At 36.4% G+C, this 25,620-nt stretch overlaps 1 protein-coding gene across 4 annotated transcripts; it reads right to left on the bottom strand.

Annotated features, from left to right (window-relative positions):
- Positions 1-200: 200 nt before the first annotated feature.
- On the bottom strand, positions 201-25,474 carry abi1b (abl-interactor 1b). 4 transcript variants are annotated; one of them, XM_055202963.2, is made up of 11 exons: positions 25,166-25,468; positions 17,292-17,459; positions 13,931-14,107; positions 10,391-10,405; positions 8,404-8,510; positions 8,096-8,236; positions 7,804-7,901; positions 4,654-4,866; positions 4,277-4,363; positions 3,827-4,012; positions 201-2,425 (listed from the first exon to the last, which is right to left on the bottom strand). In XM_055202963.2, the coding sequence occupies exons 1-11, from the start codon at positions 25,319-25,321 to the stop codon at positions 2,250-2,252; spliced, it is 1,524 nt and encodes a 507-aa protein (XP_055058938.1). In that variant the 5' UTR covers positions 25,322-25,468; the 3' UTR covers positions 201-2,249. The 4 variants fall into 4 exon arrangements, with proteins under 4 accessions (XP_055058938.1, XP_055058940.1, XP_055058939.1 ...); XM_055202965.2 differs by lacking the exon at positions 4,277-4,363 and having other exon boundaries at positions 25,166-25,474; XM_055202964.2 differs by lacking the exon at positions 10,391-10,405 and having other exon boundaries at positions 25,166-25,464.
- Positions 25,475-25,620: the final 146 nt, after the last annotated feature.

Below are 25,620 nucleotides of genomic sequence, written 5' to 3'. Positions count from 1 at the left end.
CCCACACATGCGCAGCAGCGCAACCCAGGCAACAATGTCGGTTGTAGATATGCTCCTTACGGCTGATTGGCTACAAATGTTTGTTTTGGTACTCAGCCCGACTCCCTTTTCCAAAGTGTTTTTCAAAAATCATGCACCCGCCTTTAAACTCTAAATTATCCAGTATCTACGTAATAATATATTATTAATAAAACACAATGTGTTGCACAGGACAGTGCTTTATTATAAAAAGAGACTGTACATAAAAAGAAGAACAGATTATATATATACAAAACGATTATAGATTATATTATTTGCAGATTGTCTGCAAATTACATGACATTTACATTACAGATCACTTGCACATGTTTTGACAAGGCCTCGCAATGCTTAACATTGAGAGGTCATTGTTCAGACAGCTGTGAGTTTACATTCTCACAGATATTTAATTGGATTCAATAAATAAAACTGCTAACCAAACACTGTTTACCTTCAACAGCAGTTTGAGACACTTTGTAAAACCAGACACCAGAAAAACCAGAAACATCTCAACGTTTGTGCCATGCTTAGTTTTCAGATCAGCCATGAGTTCACATTCATCCATACTGTACACTAAACTTGATTCTTCCATTAAATCAACAGATTATCTCCAAAATTTAGCAAACCTACTGAACTGGCCATTAAAAATGGACAGACTCTGCTTTGTGTGGTCCTCTTACATAAATTATACAATGACAATACCTGACTTTAAGAAACAAATCTGTGGGTAATGTTAGGGACTGGTTTAGTCAGAGAATGGTTCCCCTCGGTCAGTGCAACATAAGGATTCACAATACTTCAGTAGTTTAAAACAACAACAGTCAGTTTTCTGAATACTATCAATGGCCGGCTTGGCACAGTTTAAACATGATTTTGCACAAAAAAAAAAACATGTCAAGATCACATTTCCTCAAGAAATTATATTTTGCACAAAGAAAATGTAATTGTTTTTAAAGACCCAGTAAGATTTTTTGCATTGGTACATTATTTGAATAACAATTGCCCCCATTTCACCTCTAAATTCTCTCATTACTCGCTGTTTTACCATTACATGTTTTACTTCTGATCTTTTTGTAATAATTATTCTGAAATTGGATTTTTCATCTTCTGTGAAGATCATCTTGTTGGACGTTGAAGTGTCATAAACTTTTGTTAAAGCTTTTGCAGAGGATTTTCTTTTTCTGGGTGGATCATCAAGACTATTGGTCCTCCTAGTTGTCAATCAGGAGTGTTGCACAATTGCATTTTTTTAAAAAGTGGAGAAGGCGGTTCTTTTCTAAAATTCGAAAAAGTCCTACGCTACACCTTTAAACACAGAGCTTATTTTTTTGCGATAATCAAAAGTCTATGGGAAAAATGAACTGGTTTTTAGTGAGGAAACCAGTGTACCCCAAACGTCCAGGGTTGGCCTATAAAAATACATCATCCATGCAGCACTCTATTACTGCTAATATTTTTTCTTAAGCATAAAAGCAGTACATCAAATATCATCATTTATATATAATTTATACATAATTTTTTAATAACATAATTTTTGTGTAACAATAGTGAGAATACTATATTTTTTATAAGTTTAAAATAATGTCACAATGCAGAAAATCTAATGGTTCTGAAAAACAGCAAATGTTCGTTTTCTAAATGCAAAATTTAAACGATTAGTTACTTTTTTTATTAAAATATGACCTGGGCATGTTCTTGACATACAGGACAATCTCTTCATATAACTGCATCTGTTTTATTCCTACCTAAAGTCATGAGGTAAAATGATAGAAGATACTAGCAAATTGTGAAGGCAAAATGCAAGAAAAGAAAAAATTTACGATTTCCTATTTTTTGACTAATTTTTAGAAATCACATTCATACATTTCTTCCTGCCATAAAGGAAGAACTTGACAGATGAGTTAAAAACAGAAAAAAAAGAAAAATTTAAAATAAAAAAGGAATTATCCCTAGCTGATTCTTGGCAAACACGGGTCTCTGTACACTGACAAAACACACAAAAACAAACACTAGTAAAAGCCTACAGCCAACATCTCACTGTAATATATGTACAAAACATATGAGGCAACATAACCAGAAATAAGTTTCTTTTTGTTTCTTTTCATAATCCAATGAGCATTGTAGATGCTTTGATAGATCACCGACTGGACTAAAATCAAACATTCGGTCATTTCCTAATGCACTTTGCAATGTTTGTAGCTGATTGGCTGCGTTGTCTCTGGGATTAAGCATTAGTCAGCATAATGCATGATAGATTCAACGTAGTTGCCAGGAAACAGTCCGGTCACACCATTACACACACCCTCGAACCATCCGTCATCATTTTTCTTGATGATGTAGATGATGGCGCCCTCCATGAAGGAGAGCTCATCGTCTTTGTCTTTTGTGTAGTCATAGATGGCCACCACTGAAAGAGATTTAGACATGGTAAGCTATTACTTAAGCAATATCGCTTGAGTATATCATCACGGCTGTGATTAGGCCAGAGGCACGAGGCCGTAAGCGATATTGCTTTTATACAACAGTTCGACGGCACACGTTTGAAAAATGAAAACTAGAAAACAACAACGGAGTAATTTTAAAAGCCTCTTTGTTTGAGAACTACTTCTTCCGCCACGGATTTGAGGGCGGCCAGAATGACAGGCAACACTTTCGGCTGCTTTGAATCTCATATTAACTCAATGGACGGATTCGCCGTTTTTAAATATTACAATTTCTTGGTCACAAAGTGTAGTTTTAAGATTAGTTCAGTCGAGAATATATATGTATTATATTTAAATCTGCAGTCGATTAGTAAAGATAGCGCCTGTTTGAACGTTTGCTTAGTGAGATTTGGTACGTATGAGAACCAAAGCATGAGCGGACGTCAGTGTTCACTCGCCCCGCTGACCACCGCCCTCTCCGGGCTACATCTCTGACAGGGATTCCTTGGCTTTCATGTTGGCCTGATGGTCAAAAATGAGATCAAATCAGCAGTATTTGGTGTCATGATGAAACTATTACTTGCTTTCTTATTCATATTAAGTGTCTTTTGTGTTGTTATTGTTTTGGCGCGAGGTAAAAGTTAATAAAACTATACTTCTATAATGTTACTATTGGTTTACCATTTCATCTTAACGCGATACGAGCACTCGGTTATTATTAGACTTCGTTCTTGTCAGTACTACTTGCTGCTTATAAATATACCAGTGGCGATATCTCATAACATGCTTTAATAGTCACGTCGCGATTAAATAAATGATCAATGTCCACATTTGAAAGCTGTGGTGCTTACCTGCAGTTCCACGGTGTTTTCGCGTTCTGAGAAGAGATATTGCTCCAGAAAAAAATAGTTTACATTGCTCTTTCCAAGTGTCCACACGATGTGACAAGACATTACTCCCATTAACTTTAACGTAACATCCAAGAGCGCTGATCTTTGACAGAATAATAACTTCCGATTGGGGATTCACAGACTGATTTATGAGCTAGTGAACTAATGAGACACACGGAGAGTGTTTAAAAACAGGGCGTCTGTGTTTTTCCATTCAGAGATGAGCCTGTTTAGGACCTCCATTCACTAGGTGGCGGAATGATACGAAAGGTGAAGCGGTTACTGTGCCGTTATCAGTACAATATCGCATCAGATTGGAGAACCAGAAAGAACTGTTGTATAAATTACATTTATGCATTTGCCAGATGCTTTTATTTAAACCCACAACCTATTCTGCTGGTACCACAATGCTCTACTCCAATCATAACATCATAATTTTACAGTATTATGTTTTTCCTTTAAATGAGAGAGAGAGTTAAAAGAGAAAACACTTACCTTTCTCCATATAAGATTTTGGGGCCCAATGGGGGTCTCCATCAGCATATGGGTCATTATATTGCACAAGGGCCCCATCTTCTTCATCATAATCCACAGGTGGAGGTGGAGGGGGTGGAGCTGCTTCCTCAAACAGGGTTGTGTCCTCAGGTAGAGGAGGAGGTGGTGGCGATGGACTGTCTGTAACTAAACAAATATGAATTAACCTTAACAAACCTCATTAACCTTTTAAATGACTACTGTATGCATTGCAATAAAAATAAACCATAACCTCAAATTAGTTAGATTTGAATCATTTAGAAGAAAATGCTTCCCATGGTTGCTATAGGGTCTTTTGCATATAGTACGTAAACTGAATGCAATTTACCACTACATACACCATAAGTACTGGCATATACTTTTGCAGGCACAAGAAGAGCGAAGCTCTATGCTAATGTGTGCAGTACTCACTGTTCTCCTGAACTCTGGCTACAAAACCAGTAAGAGGAATCTGAGGCGTCAGCTGCGCCATAGGGGGTGGCGGTGGAGCGACAGACACTAGAGGCATAAACAGACACACACATACATAGACAGGCAAATATGAGACAAACAGCCCACAGAGACATAGAAACATGCAGAAGGTGAGAGGTGTTGTGTGTTATTGTGACATGAAGAGATTAAAAAGCAGAAAAACAGGCAGATCATTGGTTACTAGATGTTGACAATAACCTCTCGAAAACAAAATCCAAACTGACATCTTGATCGGTTTGTAATATTTTTTTGTGCATGAAATGCCTAATCCTTTGGAGGCCATCATACAACTTTATTTTTTATGAAACTGGACTCACTTGTGTTCGGGGGGTATGTAGGACCCCCGTTCAGGTGGGGCTGAGGCACAGAAAACTGTGATGAGCTGGCAGGGGCGCGCCGGTAGGTGCCAGTAGCTGACACCATAGAAGCAGAAGAGGAAGTGGTAGAGGAATTGTGTCTGGAGATCTGCCGAGAAATCGTCCCAAACTGAGACATCGGGATGGGGCCCAAACCTGGACCCGGAGGAACCACTGCAGTAAGAAGAACAGAGGGGAAAACATTTAAAAATCTTACAATGTAGGATCATACAATCAAAAAATGAAAATCCTTGAACACATAATCACCTATTTGATCATTTAATTAAATAAATACCTATTAAATTTATTTATAATTTATGCTCCACATAGCAAAAGACACTGAAGGTAATTTTTTTGTTTTTATATTTAATATAACACTCATAAAATCTGTGGGGGTAAATATGACCCCAGAAATTAAAAGAGTGATTACAAAAAATATATACATTTTTAATGATACAAATACATCTTTTTTGTTTACTTCCCATCTATACATTAATGCTGTGTTTTGGGAAATATGAAGTACTTTTTTTACCTGTTTACCACAAAATTCTTCAGCTACACCATTATCTTGAATGTAAAATATTTTTTAATGAAAAATTCACATTAATTATGCTCTTAATTTGATTTAAATTGTTGTTAGATATTGATCTAGAATAGATGTTATGTGTTGAATTCGGCCATCTGGTGTTTAGAAAAAAAACATAAAAGACATAGGGGCGGTTTCCCGGACAGAGATTAGCTTAACCCATGACTAGACATTAGTTTAATTAGGAAATATAATTAGTTTTAACAAACATGCCTTACTAAAACATTACTGGTGTGCATTTTGAGGCAAAACAAAGGGCACTGGTGTATTTTAAGATATGTCAGTTCAAGTTGTTTTCAGTTTGGACAGCTCTTAAAAATGTTTTAATCTAGGACTAGTCTAATCCCTGTCCGGGAAACCGCCCTTTACAGTTTAGGACAGGGGTCTTCAACGTTTTTTGGGTCGGGGACCCCTTAGATGAGAGAGCCATGGAGCAGGGACCCCCTGATACTAAATGTGTAATACTGATCAGTAAGGTACGAGAGGCTGTTTTTCGTATTAGGCACAACTCAAAGTGTGGTAAAGTACAACTATTGACCAATCAGAATCAAGGACTGGAACTGTTTTATAAATAGAAACCAACCATATTTTCACACAGCCATAATATATTAAGACAGTACAATTACACTATTATGCTGTTGTTGTAAATGCATAATTTTTTTGTTAAAGTAGATTTCGTTTTTTATATTAATATAATAATAATAATAATAATATAATATTATTTTAAGGTATTTGCAGCGTAGATTTTCATTTTACTGTGAATTTACCTGAACCTGGGCTTTCAGTTTATAAAGATGACTGATCATGGTGAATGGCACAAAGACTCTCTATTCTGGTGGGGATAGAGGTTGTGCTACATTATAATTAAGAGGTTTGTTGCCTTTCTCGTGTATCATCATTGTCACGAGTTTGAGTAACGCAGGTTTATTTTCTGCATAGCTTCATATCAGACTCAGGAGAACAACGTGCAACGAGTCCGCGCGCATCTCTTTGGGGCAACTTTTTGAGAGGCGGATTTCAACCTGACTATAAATCTTGCACAAAGCACCATCACGGCGCACGTTTCATTCATTTTTAAATGCGAGTGATAGTTTTGTCACAGCTTATAATGAAGACGCGGTGTGGTGTGATTTGACTGTTGAATTAGCGTTTTAAATCTGAACCGCGTGAAACAGCCGTCCAAGTTCAGAAATATAGATGAGACAACATGTCGCGCTGATTCTAAAATAACATTTTGAAAGAAAGACACACATGCCTATAAGATTTACCTGTTTTTTATGCCTTTTCTGTCCCTACTGCTGCTTCCTATTGGACATTAATAACCTTCAGATGTTTTATTTTGGTCCGCTGGCTAAACTGAACGCGCGCCTATGCGGCCACGCACGAGCACAACTTAAAGGGGACATGTAACGTTTTTAACATATATTTTACGTTTTAAGCAAAAAAAATAGCTTGTGGTTAAACATCATTTGGCGGACCCCTTGCAGTCCCGGCGGACCCCCGGTTGAAGACCCATGGTTTAGGAAATAAATAATTTCGACCAGCAGAGGTCCATAGAGACCCATTCATTTCACTGGATGTCGCCAACTGCTCACATCACTACTTTAGTGATATATTTTGTGAATTTTTATATATAAACATTAGAAAGTTAGAAATATTATTTCAAATAGTAGACATTTTAGTAGTTTGGATGCATTTTGAAATGGCTGTTTTTACAAAATGCCACAGAAATTTGACTGAATGTAAGTGTGTGTGTGTGTAACTTGTCTTTCTGCATGTCTGTGTCTTTATGTGTGTGTAAGTGTTACTCCATCTTTGTAAGTTTGTATGTGTGTGGTGTGTTTGTGTGTATGCGTGCCTGTGTGTGTGTGTGTGTGTGTGTGTGTGTGTGTGCACGCACCTGTGTGAGCATTAGAGCCCACAACTTTACATCTTTGTTCTGCATTTGTGGCTGTTTTTTTTTTGTTGCAAAATTCTATAAAAATGCTCTCTGTAGCAGTCATAACTTTGTGTGTTTGTGTGTGTGTGTGTGTGTGTGTGTGTGTGTGTGTGTGATTGAGCATGTTTTTTCTATATTGCATTTGTGCTCTAGTACCAGGCCTACTTTTCTATGTTGAAATTTTCAGATTTATTCTGGATGCATTTTTTTTTTGACAAATAAAAAGATTTTTTTTTTACCCATTCATTTTCAATTTGAGTCATTTTTACCCCAAAGGGCCTCTTTTGGTAAATCTTTTACACATCTTTAGACATCCAAATCAAGTCCAGTTTTTTATATGAATATTGACAGATAGTCTAGAAAAGTCACAAAGTTTTCTTCCACTGAGATAAGGGTAACCATGTTTTTTAACTAAAGAAAAGTGGCTTGGGGGTAAGATTGACCTCAAGGGACCTGTTAGGGTTAAGCAGATTAAATAGCACATTCGTCTACCACAGTCAAGCCCTAGTCTGAATGTCTAAAAGTAAGTTTGACACTTTGTTTAAAAGTACAGTAAGAAAAAAATTGATAAAATATGCATTCTCACCTGGTGCCATACTAGGAGGGGAGGGTGTTGGCACAGCCAGAGGAATTCCCACACTATTAGTGCTGTTCTCACGACCGCCACTGCCCCCACTGCTACCACTAAGACAGAGCCAGCCAATTGAATTACAGTTACAAAAAGCTACTAAAACATACGTTTTTTAAAAAAAGTGATCAAAGATTATGATTTTTGAAAACCTGAAAATAGTAATTAAATGTGATTAAAAACCAAATGCAACGTTTCTCGTGCTAAAATGTTTGTATTGTGACATCATGTGTGTGCATTTGTGAGATACCTGTGTGTTCTGGGTCTCTGGCTGAGTGAAGCTGTGCGTCCAGGGCTGTTCTGACTGCCCAGTCGAGCCGGGCTGGTCATGTAGTCATTAGGCACCACAGGAGGTTTGACAGGCTCAAGGGTCTTATATGGAGTGTTACGTCTAAAAAGCACAAACATTAAGTAAATAAGTCAATTTAATGCAGTTAAGTCATTACAAATGACAGAAAACTGCAAAAAAAGTAATATAAACTTGTGTCACAAAAGACAACAAATGCATTAGAAGAGAAAAATTAATATATTGTGATTGGTTTCATAGTGGCATCTTACCCCAGAGTACCCCTTCCTGCCATGGGTGGGCTTGGGGGCTTCTGTGTAGGTGGGTTGGTCCTGGATAATGTTCCACCACTTCCACGAGCTGGTTGGTTATTCCCTTGCTGAAACACATTTCCACAGGTACATTACCCCTAACATTATGACAGTACTTACAGTTATGATAACATTTGATAATTCAACTGCAAATTAGCTGTGTTCATCATATAGCATTATTTATCCCAGAAAAATATGAATTATAATAGGCTCTGTTAAAGATAGACAGCAAACTGATGATCTTTTGGCATATCTCAGTCAAATATGAAATAGACGTTTGATGAAATAGAAAAAAAAAAAAAACAATTGAGCAAAGCCTCACACTAAAGGAAAAGAGGAGCTTTGGCCGTCCCTAGTAAGATAGTAGTGAACATGTAAGCAATTTTAAACATAGTAATGCACTTCAAAAAAAGTTTATGATCGACTCTTTCCACTTTCTGACTGACAGCTATTCTCGGTATTCACCTTTTTCTCGAACGCGGAAGTAAGTGATGTGACGTATTTCCTTTCCGGTGCGAGACTTCTGGTTCAATAGACAGCCGGTAGAAAACAGTGTAGTAGGAGCACGCATAAAACATGATTTAAACAGTTAATATTTACTACACCTGCCATGTATGAACCAGTGTGAGGATGAAATTAAGAAGTGGCTTGATATATGAAGATATATTCAATCATTTTGTGTTGTTGAATGGGGGGTGACGGGTCTTTAATGCGCAAATAAAAAAGCACAGAGACATACCAGTATCTTTACAATGAGAAAGTCAGTCAAGTGTTTTTACATGGAATTTACCAAGACCTTGTGTTTTTAACTTTTCAGGGGCTGGTTTAAAATGTCACAACTGTCCCTCTGGTGTGAGTATAGTAGAATTGTACATTGTACAAATAACATTGTAAGTTATTTGAACAAACCATAATAAACATATTAAACTACTACATGTATTGAGTATTGTTTTCGTTTTATGAAAATAATATTACATCGCTTCTTACGCACTAGGTGGAGACATACATTTATGAAATTATTTGCTTACTTTTTAAAGTATTTGCTTTTTCATTTAAAACATAACAAAAGTATGCGCAAACACATTTCAAACTATTATAAACATTAACTAAGCAGATTATGCGGTATATATTCTGTACTATAATCGCATTTTTGTATTAATATATAGTAGCAGAATAAATAAATCAGCATATTTTTATTAGCATAATATTAGTTGTTTTTAAACAATTATTGTATTTATTGTTTACTGGCAGTTTCTATGAAATGTTTTACTGGATGGATTTGTAAATACAGATCATGAGTGCATGTGCACCACATACACATTCAGTTTTCGTGCATGGATTATGGTTAAAACAAATGTTTTATAGAGACTTACTGCGTTTGTATTAGCTAGTATGCCAACCCCTAACTGCACAAATTATGTCGGTCTTCCTGGATTTCATAAAAAAACATTAAACAGCACACTTGTGTCCTACGCAATAGACTACCATTAGCTTTAGTGGCTCACCGGAAGTCATAAACAGGAAAGCTCAAAGATGGCGGCACCCACATTTACGTCAAGAAACAGGTGGATAAAATGATGATTTATGAAAACGTCTGCTTACGTCATTACCATAGCAACCAATGTAGTGGATATTGACTACACTGTCTGGACAAACAGACCTGATTTCATCACTAGCAAAATGGCAACAAAAAGAGGTGATGAGTTCCTGAAATGTTGTCAAATGAAGACAGGCTGAATTTCACTGCTATCAGCAGTAGCTAGTTTTACATAAAGCAACAGAAAACATATTAAAATATTTTATACACATTAAATTACCGAAAAGCATCATGATGTGGGCTTTTATAGTTTTATAATTAAAGGGGTGCAATTTGTCGAAAAATTCATAAATGGAAAAATGATGACACTAGAGCTGCAAAGCATTGTGGGTCATGTAATGGTGCACTTACCTTTGCTTTAAGCCACTAAGTGAAAGCATTAAGAAAGAAAAGGGATAAATCACGTTATTTAATTACTTTAGCTTGAATATAAAAGTGAAAGATAAGTAAAACAAAAAACTCTAAGAACACAAACACACATCATGTAATTTCACTGACAAGCATCACGAGACACAAGCTAAGAAGTCAAAGCAACTGAATGGTAATCACTATTAATGTCAATCAAAATGATCTTCTAATCAGACTCATTTACTCTAGAAAACAACATTATAAATACAATGCTTTTAAACATAGGGTGCATTTATAATTAATTACACTTAATGTTTTATTAATACAACATGTCAGTTGTTTACTAACAAAGTAGTATGTTGTATTAATAGATAATAAAAGATAATAGGACACATGTAGGTCATTATGGAGTATCATTACTTTCAACATAAATGGACAGATAATACATGCTAATTTTCTCAAACACTTGAAACTTGCGTTTAAGATTTGATCTATCTGTACTACCTAATATTATTCATAATACAATAAGAAACAATGGTATGTCTGTAACATTCAAAGTATATTAAATGAATAGTTTTGCACACAAAATAATCTGTTAAACATTCTGAATAATGTAACAACTGTTATCACAGTATATATAAAGATGCTATTACACTAACAAAACCCTTATGAAAATTAATCATTTGTAGTAACCATGGTATAATTTTAGCAGAAACCATTATGTAGTTAAACCATTTTTGTAAGGAGGAACAAAAAATACTATGGTATCACATTTAAAAAAAAGGTTGTGTTACATGTGTTAACTTTAGTTTATAATAAGCCTAAACATTTGAATCTGACTACATTATACCAGCAGAAGTACTTTTTAAGGGTTGAATCAAGTAGAAATTGGACCTTGTTTTTTTGGCCACATTATAATATGGCTATCTTTGAAGAAACTTTTGTAAATACGGCCCTCAAAGTAAGATGTAGAAATCTTATCTACACTATTGTATCACCAATTCATTTTAATAACCCAACAGCTCAAATTATAAATAATTATCATTAGTTTGCCATTGCAAAATGAGCAACATTTACGGAGTTAAGTTTCCTAGGCATTATGAGGGCGCGGCCTGCAGGGCGTTTAATAACGGGGAAGAGAAAGGCCAGGGTGATTCAAGCCGGATCTGATAAAGCATATAAAACAGGTTCTGGGGTGAGCGGTTGGCAAATGGCCTGAAGGCCTGCCTCAGCTACATGTCTAGGGAATGAAATTACTAGTGCACAAGTGAATTATGACACTGTCATGATACTGCACCATCATCTCACCAACACAATAAGAGACACATAAAGGTCAAAATAAAAACGGGTCTATCTCAATTACATCTTAGGGGCAATCTAATGCCTACATAACAGGGATAACATCAGAATGACTGAAGTGATGTCATTATAACAGCAGAGCTGACATTGATGGACATGAATAATTTAATAACATAAATATAATGAGGGAAACCCGAGAAGGGCTCTACACACGCGCAGTCACACCACACACACAAATTGTCATAACAGTCATAAACATGCAAAATCCCGCTGCATACCATGCATGAATGATTACCTCATCTGTCTTTTAAATAATGCTATCTAAAGCAGTCTGATGTGACTTATGCATTACTTTAATATATTGTAATATATTGTAATTACACACAGAGACAGCTGTTATGCTATAAAACAAATGGCACACAGGGCATAAAGTGTAAGTGTTTTGTGTGTTTTTGTATTTTCATGATCATATCTTTCATTTTGAAACACACTGTTTTGTCACTTTGTAGTCCTTAGTTCATGGTCTTTGTAGTCTTTGATTAGTCGGTGTATAAATACCCCTGTATTTGCAATTGAGGAACCCAGTAAACGCCACCTCCGTAAAATATTAGATAATGATATTGATCGAATGATCTCGGCATGTACTATATGTTCATCAAATACATTAATTTCAAATCTGCTTAAAAGCAGGATAGGCAGGAATTATCTAAAAAGACTTTTTTACAAATTTGTTTAAACTGTCTTTATATACCAATACATAAGTAAAATGTAAGTACTCTGAAAAAGAGAGTATAAAAATCGAGTGTCTGTAGACCTCTCTCTTCAATTCACTCCACCCCCTTCCTTCTGGGTTTCTTCTAAAGCCACGCCCCCAAAACACATGAACGTGTGACGCTGACCGGCTCTGCTGGGAGCAGCATGTCACAATCACATGTAATAATACACCTAACTTTATCACTATGAATATAAACAAATAGGATGGCTTTTAGTACTCACCATTAAGCTAGCATATGGATACTGGTAAAGTTTAAAATATATTTAGTTTGATTCGGTAACGAACAAGCTAGTTATATTTATAAAACAAAGCTAAAAACAGGTTGCATTAAAACAAGTTTTTTCATTACCATCAGTTACACTGTGATGAAGGTGAATTTCGTGGAAGATTCATAACATATATGGTGTTTTGCATGTAAGAGTTTCCGTGATGAAAGCATTGTTGACTCTAATGAGGACTACACTCCGGAGACAATACCGCTACCGCATCGTCGACTCGAGGAAAAGCCACACGATATTTACTCTCGTTTGATTTCTTCGTTTATTCCCTTATTTGCCTTCGCTGACTGCATATGCAGGTACTGTGCGTTTTGATTGCTCTTTCTCTGCCGTACTTTTGCTCTTCCTAGAGTGTCTCGTGCACGTTCAAATCAATCGGGTGTGCGCATGTGTGGGCAGATCCCGTAGCAACAGGGGCGGTGCCATGGTCGCGAGAGAGAGTGATAGTCGCGCAAGCCAATCATTTGTTTCGTCCCGAATGGAAATAATTAGCTGTGTTTAAAACAGTGGTGAGAGGTCCACAGACACTCGAGTTTTATACTCTCTTTTTCAGAGTACTTATATTTTAATTATGTATTGGTATATAAAGACAGTTTAAACAAATGTGTAAAAAAGTTTTTTAGATAATTCCTGCCTATCCTGCCTTTTATCCGGGCCTCTTGTACAGCAAAATCACCAGTGTTAAATGTATACTGCTGGTGTATATATGGGTACCACCAGGTTGCTGTGTGCCATTCAGAAATATGGCATTGTTTTCAGAATCCATTGTTAATTAACAATGAAATGACTAAAGTGACATTTTCTTTGTGATGACTTGCCATGGATTCATGCTTACATTTTTGCATTTAGATGCTTCTCAAGCTTTTTCTCAAGCATAGACTGCACATTACATCAAGGGGGCAGACACGGGTATCAGAATTTAATAACTAAATCTATTTAAATGTAATGTCATCTCCTGTAGGCCACCAGGATCTTTCCCTTGTTCCCAGACAATTAACATAAATACGAAGCCCTAACACAATGAATAAAATACATACTTTGAGGTAACTGGAGGTAATTGTACGTAATGCTGTTTGTGCTGGTATAACTATGCAGAATTTAAAGAGTCAGTAACCCAAAAAATGAAAATTTGAGTCATTATTTACTACTACACAAGATACAACAGTTGTCAAGGCTGGCCGCAAAACTTACTTTAACACCGTGACCCACATCATCCAGCAGCGTGTAATCGATGGGCTTCCTGATGTAGCGTACGGGCCGCTCCATGTTGCCGGGGGCAATAATCTTGTGAGTCCGAGATGTGTTTTTATTAGTGGTGAGGATCCCGATCTCCCGTCTGGCAACTTTCTCTTTATGAATGTCCACAGTCTAAACATAGGAAATGTATTGTATGGTGTCAATGAACTGTAATTGTATTTATGGATTTTCTATTGGCAGTAAGTGGCATTGCTTTAAATTAATTAAGTGTATGAATAATTGAAGAAGCACTGATACTGGAGTACAAAAGAGAAAAAAAACAAGAATAACACAGGTTAGGCCAATATAAGGTTTGCATACAACAATACAAATAATGCAGCCATAAGATCCATTAACAAACTGATCTGAACTCTTTTGCCTCCCTATTAAAGTTAAGAGCTCTTTGCTCTGAAAGATTTGTGATTGAAAATCTAATAATCTGATATAACCTAGAAAGTATCTTAATGCTTCATCCTTGCCGGATTAGACTATTGCTGTAATATGACCGCATAGCTGTTCATTGTGTCTCACAGAAACCTAAAGTAAAAATGCTGGCCACCAACTTATCTTTCACTTCTGTGATTCAGAGCGAAGGATATTTAAATAGAAATGAATTGAGGGCGGGACTTCATTCATTACAATTTATGTGGGTGTTCCATACCAGATTGCTTATTATAGTATGAAAACCATCCATAAGATAGGGCTGTCCAAACATGGGATCTAATAATACACTTTTACTAACTTAGAGTGAGACTGCTTGCTCGTTTTAACTTCCATATCTATACATCCTATAGATATAGATACATCCTATTTGAGAAAAGTGGTGGCAAACTAGTTTAAAGGAGCCTTTTAACTTTAATAGAAGGCAAATCATCAGATCCAGTTTCCATTATGGCTCTCCATTACAACTCTCAATAAAAGCTCTCCCCCTGTAGAAAAAAATGTGATGCAAATGTGATGTACTGTATCTACAGAGAGCGCTCATTGTATCTAAAATTTTCTTCACAAATAATGTCTTACAACATATTCATTTTAAAGATACACACAAGCTGCATAATCTATAGACTTGGCTATATAATCGAATTATTTATGAAAAATATAAGTGATTAGAGTCTGGGAGAGTGTAGGTACAGTAATAAACATGTGCATTTGAGGACAACTGGAGATTCAGGCTCATTTTTACACATGGCCAAATGTGCTGATGTTATCCATCTGTTGCTTCTTTCACATCGGATCAGCGTGATCTCAGTGAGCAAATATGAATCATGGGAAAACTGAGAGAACCAATAAACAAATAGTAAATAGATACTGTAACTAGACAAATGCAAAATAACAAAGTCCCAAAAAGAAATGTAATGAGTGTACGTTATTCCTTTGTGAATAGTGAAAAACTAGAAAAGCATGTAAAAAAAACTTTGACAGGATGTAAGGAGGTGGTAAATATTTAAATACACTTTTATCATATCACAGTGGAAGGATTTAACTACTGTTCATATCTGCAGTCAACACATTTTCAAGTCCGCTTTGAAGAAACATCTTGAATTTGATTCGGTTGGACACCATTTTGCTTGTTTAACATTAGGAATGTGTTCTCGATTTACAACAAAAATTGGCTTCCCAGTTACATTTTTGACTAGGGTGAAAGTTAATGTGTGTCAGTCATTGGTCTATTCTATAGTAGAGTACCTCTACATTTTGTAGTTTCCCTTACCCTTTTAATTGTGCAAATTGGCATTGCAAAATGAAAATAAGGCTAATGGAAAAATGAAAATTTAGCAAAAACTCCCATATAATCACAAAAATGTTTTTAGCTTGAATGAGGTGCAGCACTTCGAACTCGATAGGCAGTAACATCATCACTCCTGACTACTCCCCCTCTCTCAAACTTCAATATTACTGCGCCCAAGGTCGAAGTGCTGCAAACTAAGTGCTCTTCCGCCATACAATATTCTGTGTATTCCAATATTTTGTGCCACCATACTTACTTACTTGTTTACCTGGGACTCATGTAACAGTCTTTAAATAGGGAAAACATGGAAGTGTTTGGCGGCTTCTAAATTTATCCCTGTTTGGATCCTAAGGAATGAATGGGGCTAGGCTAAATGCTAACACATTCACGACGCGCTATACAAAGATTAAGTGCACGCATTGAAAAAAGATAGGCATGTATTAATTGGTCTAAGTTGAGGTAAGAACATAGTAAAATATTTAAATGTGGTGGTGTTTTCCTTTAAAGCCACTGTAAGCTATTTTCAATTTATACATGTATGTGTGTTCCTGGAAAAGAAACTGCGACCTTTGCGTCACTAACGTAATGATCATCATTCTTACGTTGTGTAACTAACTGACCAGTAACCCTGTTTCATTATTCGCATATCCAATTTACACTTACATTTGGAGCTTGGCGAGTGTTTATAGCCTTTAAAGGGATAGTTCGGCCAAAAACGATATTAAACCCATGATTTACTCACCCCCAAGCTGTCCGAGTTGCATATGTCCATCGTTTTTCAGACAAACACATTTTCGGATATTTTAGAAAATATTTTAGATCTTTCTGTTCATTAAATGTAATGTTACGGGGTCCAGCAATAGTCCACGACCTTCAAGTCCAAAAAAGTGCGTCCATCCTTCACAAATTAAATCCAAACGGCTCCAGGATGATAAACAAAGGTCTTCTGTGGGTAATCCGTGCGGTGTTGTTGTAGAAATATCCATATTTAAAATATTATGAACGTTATATACTACCTTCCGGTAGCGCCGCCATTTTGGAGTGATGCGCATTCAGGATGAGAGCTTACGCAGCGTACAGAGTTTCTCTGCTGCTGCTCTGTGCCCCCGCCCTCCGAATTTGTCATACGTCACTAAGAAAAGTGCGTACACTACGCTAATACTCTCTCCTGAGTCTAAGATGGCGGCGCTACCGGAAGGTAGTTTATAACGTTAATAACATTTTAAATATGGATATTTCTACAACAACACCGCACGGATTACCCACAGAAGACCTTTGTTTATCATCCTGGAGCCGTTTGGATTTAATTTGTGAAGGATGGACGCACTTTTTTGGACTTGAAGGTCGTGGACTATTGTTGGACCCCGTAACATTACATTCAATGAACAGAAAGATCTAAAATATTTTCCAAAACATCCGAAAATGTGTCCGTCTGAAAAACGATGGACACACGCAACTCGGACAGCCCGGGGGTGAGTAAATCATGGGTTTAATATCGTTTTTGGCCGAACTATCCCTTTAAGCAAGGGAAACAAATTAAGGAACACCTGGTTCTTTTTAATGTTGGTGGTATAATGCAGGGCTGACCTGAGAGATGTGGTTGATGGACGACTCCATCCTACGCAGCTGTGATGCCTGAATATCCAACAGCTGCAGCACATTGTTGGCTAAGGCATTGATCTGATAGGCCACGCTCGCCAGAGACTGGGTGGTGTAGGCTTTGGTCTCCTCGAGGGCTTTCCTCTTGTCTTGCGCCTACACAAAGGTAAAAATGACAGCAGGAATATTAAGGTCAGACTATGTTTCTGAAATAAAGTTTCCTAAACCTAAACTTCAACTGTCATGCCTCTGTGAATAATAATTTAAAACTAAAGCATATTGGAATTTCTATGAAGGAAATATTGTATCAGTTCATGAAGCTGCTGTTTGGAAAAACAAGTGCTATTCAACGAAAGGTTGTTGATTCCCAGGAGCTGCAAAGAGGTGAGATAAATCAACAAGATACTGGATGTTGAAATTGTTTTGCCAATAAGATCACAGTATCCTAATGTGTTCCAAAACCTCTACTTTGAGCCTCACAAAGGTCAATGTCTGGACCATCACTATAGTGTTCTCTATTGAGCAAGGCAATTAAGTCCAGGATATTTCAGACAGACTGTTTCTGTGGTTAAGTGTTCTGATGCAATGGCTTTGCAATATATCTGAAACAATATTTATTTCAAAATGTTTTCAATCTGAGGAAACATCATTTCAAACAACCAAGGTGTAATATAAAGAATAGAAAATTTGAGAATATGCCACGAAACACAATAGAAAGTCAAAATATTACATTTATATAAACAAACATACACTTTTTATGAAACATGCCTATAATGCCTAGCCCTAACTGCTGCCATTTCCTTAATAAGTACTGTATGTAAGCTAAATGATAACTTAAACTGGTCACTAAAACAAGTTAACTGCAAATATAAAACACAGCAGAACATGTAGACAAACGTGAGAAAACCTGATGAAATCAACAGATCACAAAATAAAAGCCTCAGACTACAGTTTCATTGTATTGCAACAAGCATGATGCAATACAGAAACCAGTCATTTACTGTATAAACCCTATCCTACATTTGTGGTAATTTAAAACATTTAAAAATATTTCACATTCATGGCACATTGACCTTGCTAATGCCAGCTGACTTATTAAAGGATTAGTCCATTTTCTAATAGAGAATTTACTCACCACCATGTCATCCAAAATGTTGATGTCTTTCTTTGTTCAGTCGAGAAGAAATTATGTTTTTTGAGGAAAACATTTCAGGATTTAATGGACCTCAACACCTAACAGTTTTAATTCAGTTTAAAATTGCAGTTTCAAAGGACTCTAAACAATCTCAAACGAGGCATAAGGGTCTTATCTAGCGATAGATTGTCATTTTTGACAGGAAAAATAAAAATATGCACTTTTAAACAACAACTTATCTTCTTCCTCCGGCTGTGTGACGTGCCAAAAATGACAATCGTTTCGGTAGATAAGACCCTTATGCCTTGTTTGAGATCGTTTAGGGTCCTTTGAAACTGCAATTTTAAACTGCATTAAAACTGTTACGTGTTGGGGTCCATTAAAGTCCATTAAAATGAGAAAAATCCTGTAATGTTTTCCTCAAAAAACATAATTTCTTCTCAACTGAACAAAGAAAGACATCAACATTTTGGATGATATGGTGGTGAGTACATTATCTGGATTATCTTTGATCTTTTTTATATTTTTTAAGAAAATTGACTAATTTTGAACAAAATTTAAGTTGTTCTTGCTTGTGCAAAAAAGTTCAGTGATATTTCTATAGTGCTTCTATATGCAGGGGTGCAAACTCATCAGGGGTGAAAAAGGTGACAAGACACAAGCGCTCTTATATAAGCGAATACGCGGCTTGCACGCTCCTCTTAAACAGAAACAGGTATATAGCGCATATAGCACTGTTGTCAACGGCTTAAAATCACTTAACTTAAAACTGCGGTGCGTGAACAAATGTTAAGCTTTATGACCACATGCATAGCAACGTGACGTGGGCGCGTAACCTCAAATGAAAAAATACTATGAGTTAAGTATGTGCACTCAATCTGCAGACTGCTTAAACTTCGGCAGCAAATGAGGTGGCTATAAATTGTAAAACATAACCCGCCAAACTGGCTAGTAATTTGACATCGTTGCCACAATAGCTGGACATGATTTTCATAATTTCATTTACTGCTACCATGTCGCAGACCCCCCTCACACCTCATTTTCAAAAACTCGGATCTAGACGAATCACAAGAATGACCTATTTTGTATCAAAAACGGCGAATTTCGCCGAAAGGTGACAAGTTTGCACCCCTGTATATGGATGGTATGTCTATTCTTTTCAAGGAAATACGAACATAACCCATCACTTTGATATTCTGGTTACTAGATATGATTTTAGTTTTTTCTTTAATATGAACCTATACAGTTTTCCCATGTTTAAGCATAAATCGTAGGACTTAAGGCTTTAAAATTAATAGCACACATACTGATGCTTACATTTATGGATTTGGAATTTAATGCCTTAAAGGGGACATATCATAAAAATCTGACTTTTCCCATGTTTAAGTGCTATAATTGGGTCCCCAGTGCTTCTATCAAACTAGAAAATGTGAAAAAGATCAACCCAGTAACTTAGTTTTGGTAAACCATTCTCTGCAAGCATGTATGAAAATAGGTCATTGATTTGACACCCCTTGTGATGTCAGAACGGGGATAATACCGCCCCTTAATCTGCACTATCCAACCACGGCACAGCCATTTAGTGCAGAGATCAGCTCAGGACACACCCAAAAACGCACCTACAAAGTGGCAGTTTTAACATGGTATAATAAATTATCTATATGGTATTTTAAACTAAAACTTACATAAGTACTCTGGGGACACCAAAGATTTATTCGGCATCTTAAAAAATCTTGTGAAATGTCCCCTTTAAGGCATTCAGGGTCCCATACTTTTAATTAAGTCCTACATTCCCTAGGAAACCCGTGGCCTTGATGTTACATGCATCACACTACCAGCTACAGAAACCCCTTAAGCCCGGAATACATTGCAGGATTTTTGCACTCCTGTGGGATCATATCTTATCACACTGTGCGACATGGGTCGTTTGAACTCGGGTGCGACAAGCATGTAGACTGTACAATGATGACACGGAAGCTTCAGCGGCTGCGTCACACGTTAGTGCAATGTTACCAGCATGCACTAGTGGTGGTGAACAAATACCAGTACGCAGGTTGTAGCAGCAAACAAACTGTGCGTTGATTATGCAAAATTTCTGACACTGTCAGAAAACTATCGTAGGCTATTTTTGGACGCACGACCGGGAAAACGGCCATCTTTTAACCTCTCACTGTACGACATAGGACCACAGATGAAGAACCATGATCAGAGAAATTTCAATGATTGTTTCACAATGGCAATCTTTCGTCTGGGACAGACAAAAATCGTCCAATTTTTTATGGTCTTTAGGCTGATTTGGTGACATAGTGAACAGCAATAAACTTCATACTCTGCAAGTAGCAAATAGTATATGAAGAGCTAGGATGCAAAAGTGAGTGACTAAAAATGAGATAATGATATTAACCAAATGCTCTCAGTACGTATTATACATTCATTAGATACTTTGCCTCAAATTTGCTTAATTCCAGTCTCAGTCCATTCAGAAAAAAAGATTTGTTGGCAGAATCCAGTAAGAGTCTGATAAAAAAAACTAATTTACCAGGAAACATATCAGATGCACTTTAAGGGATTTGCATCTCAGCTCTTCATGTCAAAGTAAAACATACAGGAAATAGGCGTGCTTTTGGCATAACATAAATATAAGACGCTCTTATACATGGTACAGCAAGCATGCAGCACTGTTATCAGGCCTGCTTTAAACACCACCTGTTACGACACATCAGTATTCTCAGCTGTTCTAAAAGACCATGTGTGTGTCGGCACGTGGGGTAAATAAGAATGGACCCTTAAATGCCCCAGCTGTGATACTCTACAGCATCTGCCCACAAAACAGAGCTAACAACAAACCAAATGAATTATGAAATCTTGATTAAAGCACATTATGACATTAAAATAATTAATTCCAAATTATGATGAAACTGTGTGAAAATGATCGGTACATCTGAATGTATGGACCACTTCTCAAATTAACATTTTGAACAATGAACATATAATAACTAATGCCTTGCTATGTCATATTATTACCCTACCTACATGACCTATTCTGGATAAGAAATCTTGATGTCATTGTAAGACATGACTAAATTCTGTCTAGTGCCAAAGAACCCTGCCAGAGTTCTAAAGCTCCTCTCAAAAAAAATGAAAGACCCACCAAAGTCATAAGAGAAAAATCTATGAGTCATTTAGTCCTTTGATGAGAACGTCTGTGTGTTTAAGTGGCTGGAGAATTTGGTATTTGGTAACCGCTATACCAACTTTAAGTAACTAGGGTTTCATAACAGTGTTTCTTTATACAAAGAGTATACTCTCTAAAAAATGCAGGGTTATTTTCAACCCAGCGTTGGTCCAAAAAGGGACAAAACCAGCCGTTTTGTTCAATTAACCCTAAAAAGGTTTGACTCAATAAGGCGTTTAAAACAACCCGGCATAGGTTAAATCACAAATACAACATGGGTTCATCCCTTCTTGACCCAATGCTGGGTTGAAAATAACCCAGCATTTTTAAAGTGTATACATAAATTACGCATAGTATTTCCATATTGTGAGATGACAAAGCATTTTTACATCAATAAATCACAGAAATGTTTAAATTGTGTGATATTTAAGTATTTCAGGTGATTTTGATCAGTATGTATTTATGCAAATATTTGGCATATAAGACCATCTAATAGCATGCCCACCTGCCTGATTAGTAATAGTAAACATAAGTAAATCAAATGTATTAACTAACATAATCAAACAATAAACTATATAGATTTTCAACATGTATTAAAGGAATAGTCAATTTTCTTAAAAGAAAAATCCAGATAATTTACTCACCATCATGTCATCCAAAATGTTGATGTCCCTCTTTGTTCAGTCGAGAAGAAACCACGTTTTCTGAGGAAAACATTGCAGGATTTTTCTCATTTTAATGGACTTTAATAGAGCCCAACACTTAACACTTAACAGTTTTTTTCAACAGAGTTTCAAAGGACTCTAAACAATCCAAACGAGGCATAAGGGTCTTATCTAGCAAATCGCTTGTCATTTTTGACAAGAAAAATAAAAAATATGCACTTTTAAACCACAACTTCTCGTCTATATCCGGTCCTGTGATACGCCAGAGTGACCTCACGCAATATGACGTCAAGAGGTCACAGAGGACGAACGCGAAACTACGCCCCAGTGTTTACGAGTGTGGAGAAAGATGACCGATCCGACGTTGTTGTACGTCGAATGATACTAGTTAATGTCTTTGTGTCAGTTTATTGTTTTTCAATGGTCCGCAAATGTGCGTTTCATATATGTAACCCGTGACCTCTCTACGTCACTACGCATTTACGTTAGGTCGCGCTGGCGTATCACAGGACCGGATATAGAAGAGAAGTTGTGGTTTAAAAGTGCATATTTTTTATTTTTCTCGTCAAAAATGACAATCGTTTTGCTAGATAAGACCCTTATGCCTCATTTGGGATGAGCGTTTATAAAAACTCAGTTGAAAACAACTGTTAAGTGTTGAGTTAAGTATTAAGTGTTGGGCTCTATTAAAGTCCATAAAATGAGAAAAATCCTGCAATGTTTTCCTCAAAAAACATAATTTCTTCTCGACTGAACAAAGAAAGACATCAACATTTTGGATGACATGGTGGTGAGTAAATTATCTTGATTTTTTTTTAGAAAATGGACTATTCCTTTAAGTTAATGTTAATGTCAATTGAGTTATTCATGTTAGGTTATGGTGGATTAATTAATGTTAAGCGTTACAACGCTTGATTTTATAAACGCATTATAAATGCCAAAATTAACATGAACTAAGATTAATAAATGCTGCAGAAGAATTGTTTATTGTTAGTTCATGTTATCTAATGCCTTAAGTAATTGTTAACAAATACAACCTTTAACCAAATTATTTATGAAATACTTCTTCATAAATGTGCATTTTGAGTAAATCCTGAATAAATGTAATTGTTTATTTATTATATTTTACCATAATTTTATGTGTGACCCTGTCCTTGAAAAACTAGCAATGGCATTTTTAGTGATTTTCTGTGTTCTACCTAAAATCATTCTACATTATGTTAAGAACATTCTGTAAAAATATAACCTTGATATCTTTAATATTGACAGAGTAAGGCCATGTCAAAGATTAAAATCATAGTAACTAATTATTAAAATCAAACTTTGATGCTATCTCATAATTAGGTTATGAGACTTCAGCTTGATGGGTCACATATATCAATTATACTGACCATAGCTATCTATAAAAAAACATGTAACCTCGGTTTATCAGTATATACATTTTTAGTAATTTTAGAAATATAAAATGTTTCACAGCATTCTAAAAGAATTTAAATCACATGTGATGGTCACACAAATGAATCTTTTTTACACTACTACATCAACCATGACATTTAAATGTGTTGAAGTCTTTGCTGTCATTTTAAAGTGACTATTAAAACATTTGGTTGATGATTTTGATCCCTAACAGCTTATTCACCATCATATGTAAGATACATAAAAAAAATCATAAAAAATCTCAAAGTACTTCCTGCCAGTAAACATCTTTCATAGCAGTTTTTATAAACCATGACAGCACAGAGATGCTCTTACTTCACATGTAGAGTGTTTTAAATTAAATTACTAAGATTTCAGTAAACCTGATGAACACTGTACTATTCTTTATTATAACAACAACAGATAAATTGATAAAAGATGGCCAAATAATGCTAAGAAATACAGCTTCCAGAATTCTGTAATAGACTCTCTTGTATATTGCAACACTAACATGTGGTGATCTGAGACTGTAGGTGTGAGTGACTAGGCTCAGTGAGAGACAGATTAACACAGGTGTGTCAGCAATAACTTATTCACACCATCACCGACATTTCGCGTCTAGGCGTCTGGTGAGTTCAGACACGCAATTCAGTCCTACATGCAATACACATTTGCAATACGCATACGCGCAAATATAGACGTTAAAAAGCAAAACCGTGTAAATCGACTGGGCATTTGAAATATTATGAGAAAATGTTTTTCGTTCAGCTGACCTCTCTTAGCTGATGTTGCAAAAATCTGTATGTTGTTCAATAGCGTTTAGAGGTTGAAATAAATACCTAATATGATATGCTGGGTTTTCTTCACATTTATGCTGTGACACAGGAGAGTCATGGCACCGCTTGGACATTCAATTAAACCAAATTCAGCTGAAACATACTGACATTATTGGAAAAAAAACTAAAACACTATAGCGTTCATGCTACGTGTTAATTTAAAAATGACGTATTGGCTGCAAATTTGCAGTGAATACATTGATGCTACATGACCTGCAATATGCTAATGGAGCTCATGATCAATGGATAAAAGAAATCTATGGATCATCAAATCATAATTGTTTTATAAATCTGTTTTTATCATTAAATTCTTTGATCATTTTTAAAGCCCACCTATCTCCATCCATCGTACAGAAAGCGGCACGTCTCTGAGACAGTGGTCATAGACACACCCTCTGAAAGTGAATTCGTGTATTGTGAGCACGAGCCTTAAAACAAGGCAATTTCATCCAAAGGCTAACATTCAGGTTTCAGATTAAAGGCAAATATCACGCCAATCGTGCCTCAATGCGCCACCATCGCCGTTTGATGAAGGTCCTCTCTGAAACGCTACATAGGCAATGCTCACATTTCAATCACATCCACAATGATACAGACAATACATGAAAGAAAAAGACAATTTCCCCGATTCGTACCTGCACATAATTATTCTCACAATATTCCGCGACCCTTGAAAGGTTTTGATAGCTCTCCACAAGAGCTCTTTTTCCTGCCGGGATCTCTTCCTCTAACAACATTTGTAGCTCTGCCATCTTACATCCCTCTGCATTACTGCTCTCCCCCTCTTTCATTGAAATCAGCGGAGCTTCACTCTCCGACAGGAGGTCCCTCGCCTGGCATTGTGGGATTCCCGTTGGCTTCTTTTTTGCGGCACAACGACGTTTTACTTCGCGGTGCTCTACGCTGAGGTCTGTGATTGGATGTTTGACCCAGCTAGATTGATGAGGGCCAATGGAAAGCGAGTGCGCTTTTAACATCGATGTGAAATACCACGTTGTTACGGACGAGCATTCTGACGAGAGTATTGTAAGCAAAGCGGAGATTTGGAATAAAGGATTAGTTGTACTTTATTTAAATCTATTTAATTTAA

The sequence above is a fragment of the Misgurnus anguillicaudatus genome, chromosome 2 (assembly GCF_027580225.2).
Source record: "Misgurnus anguillicaudatus chromosome 2, ASM2758022v2, whole genome shotgun sequence".
In the NCBI taxonomy this organism is placed as follows: Eukaryota; Metazoa; Chordata; class Actinopteri; order Cypriniformes; family Cobitidae; genus Misgurnus; species Misgurnus anguillicaudatus.
The sequence above is the reverse complement of the archived record's forward strand: the minus strand, read 5'-3'. Positions and strand labels throughout refer to the sequence as shown.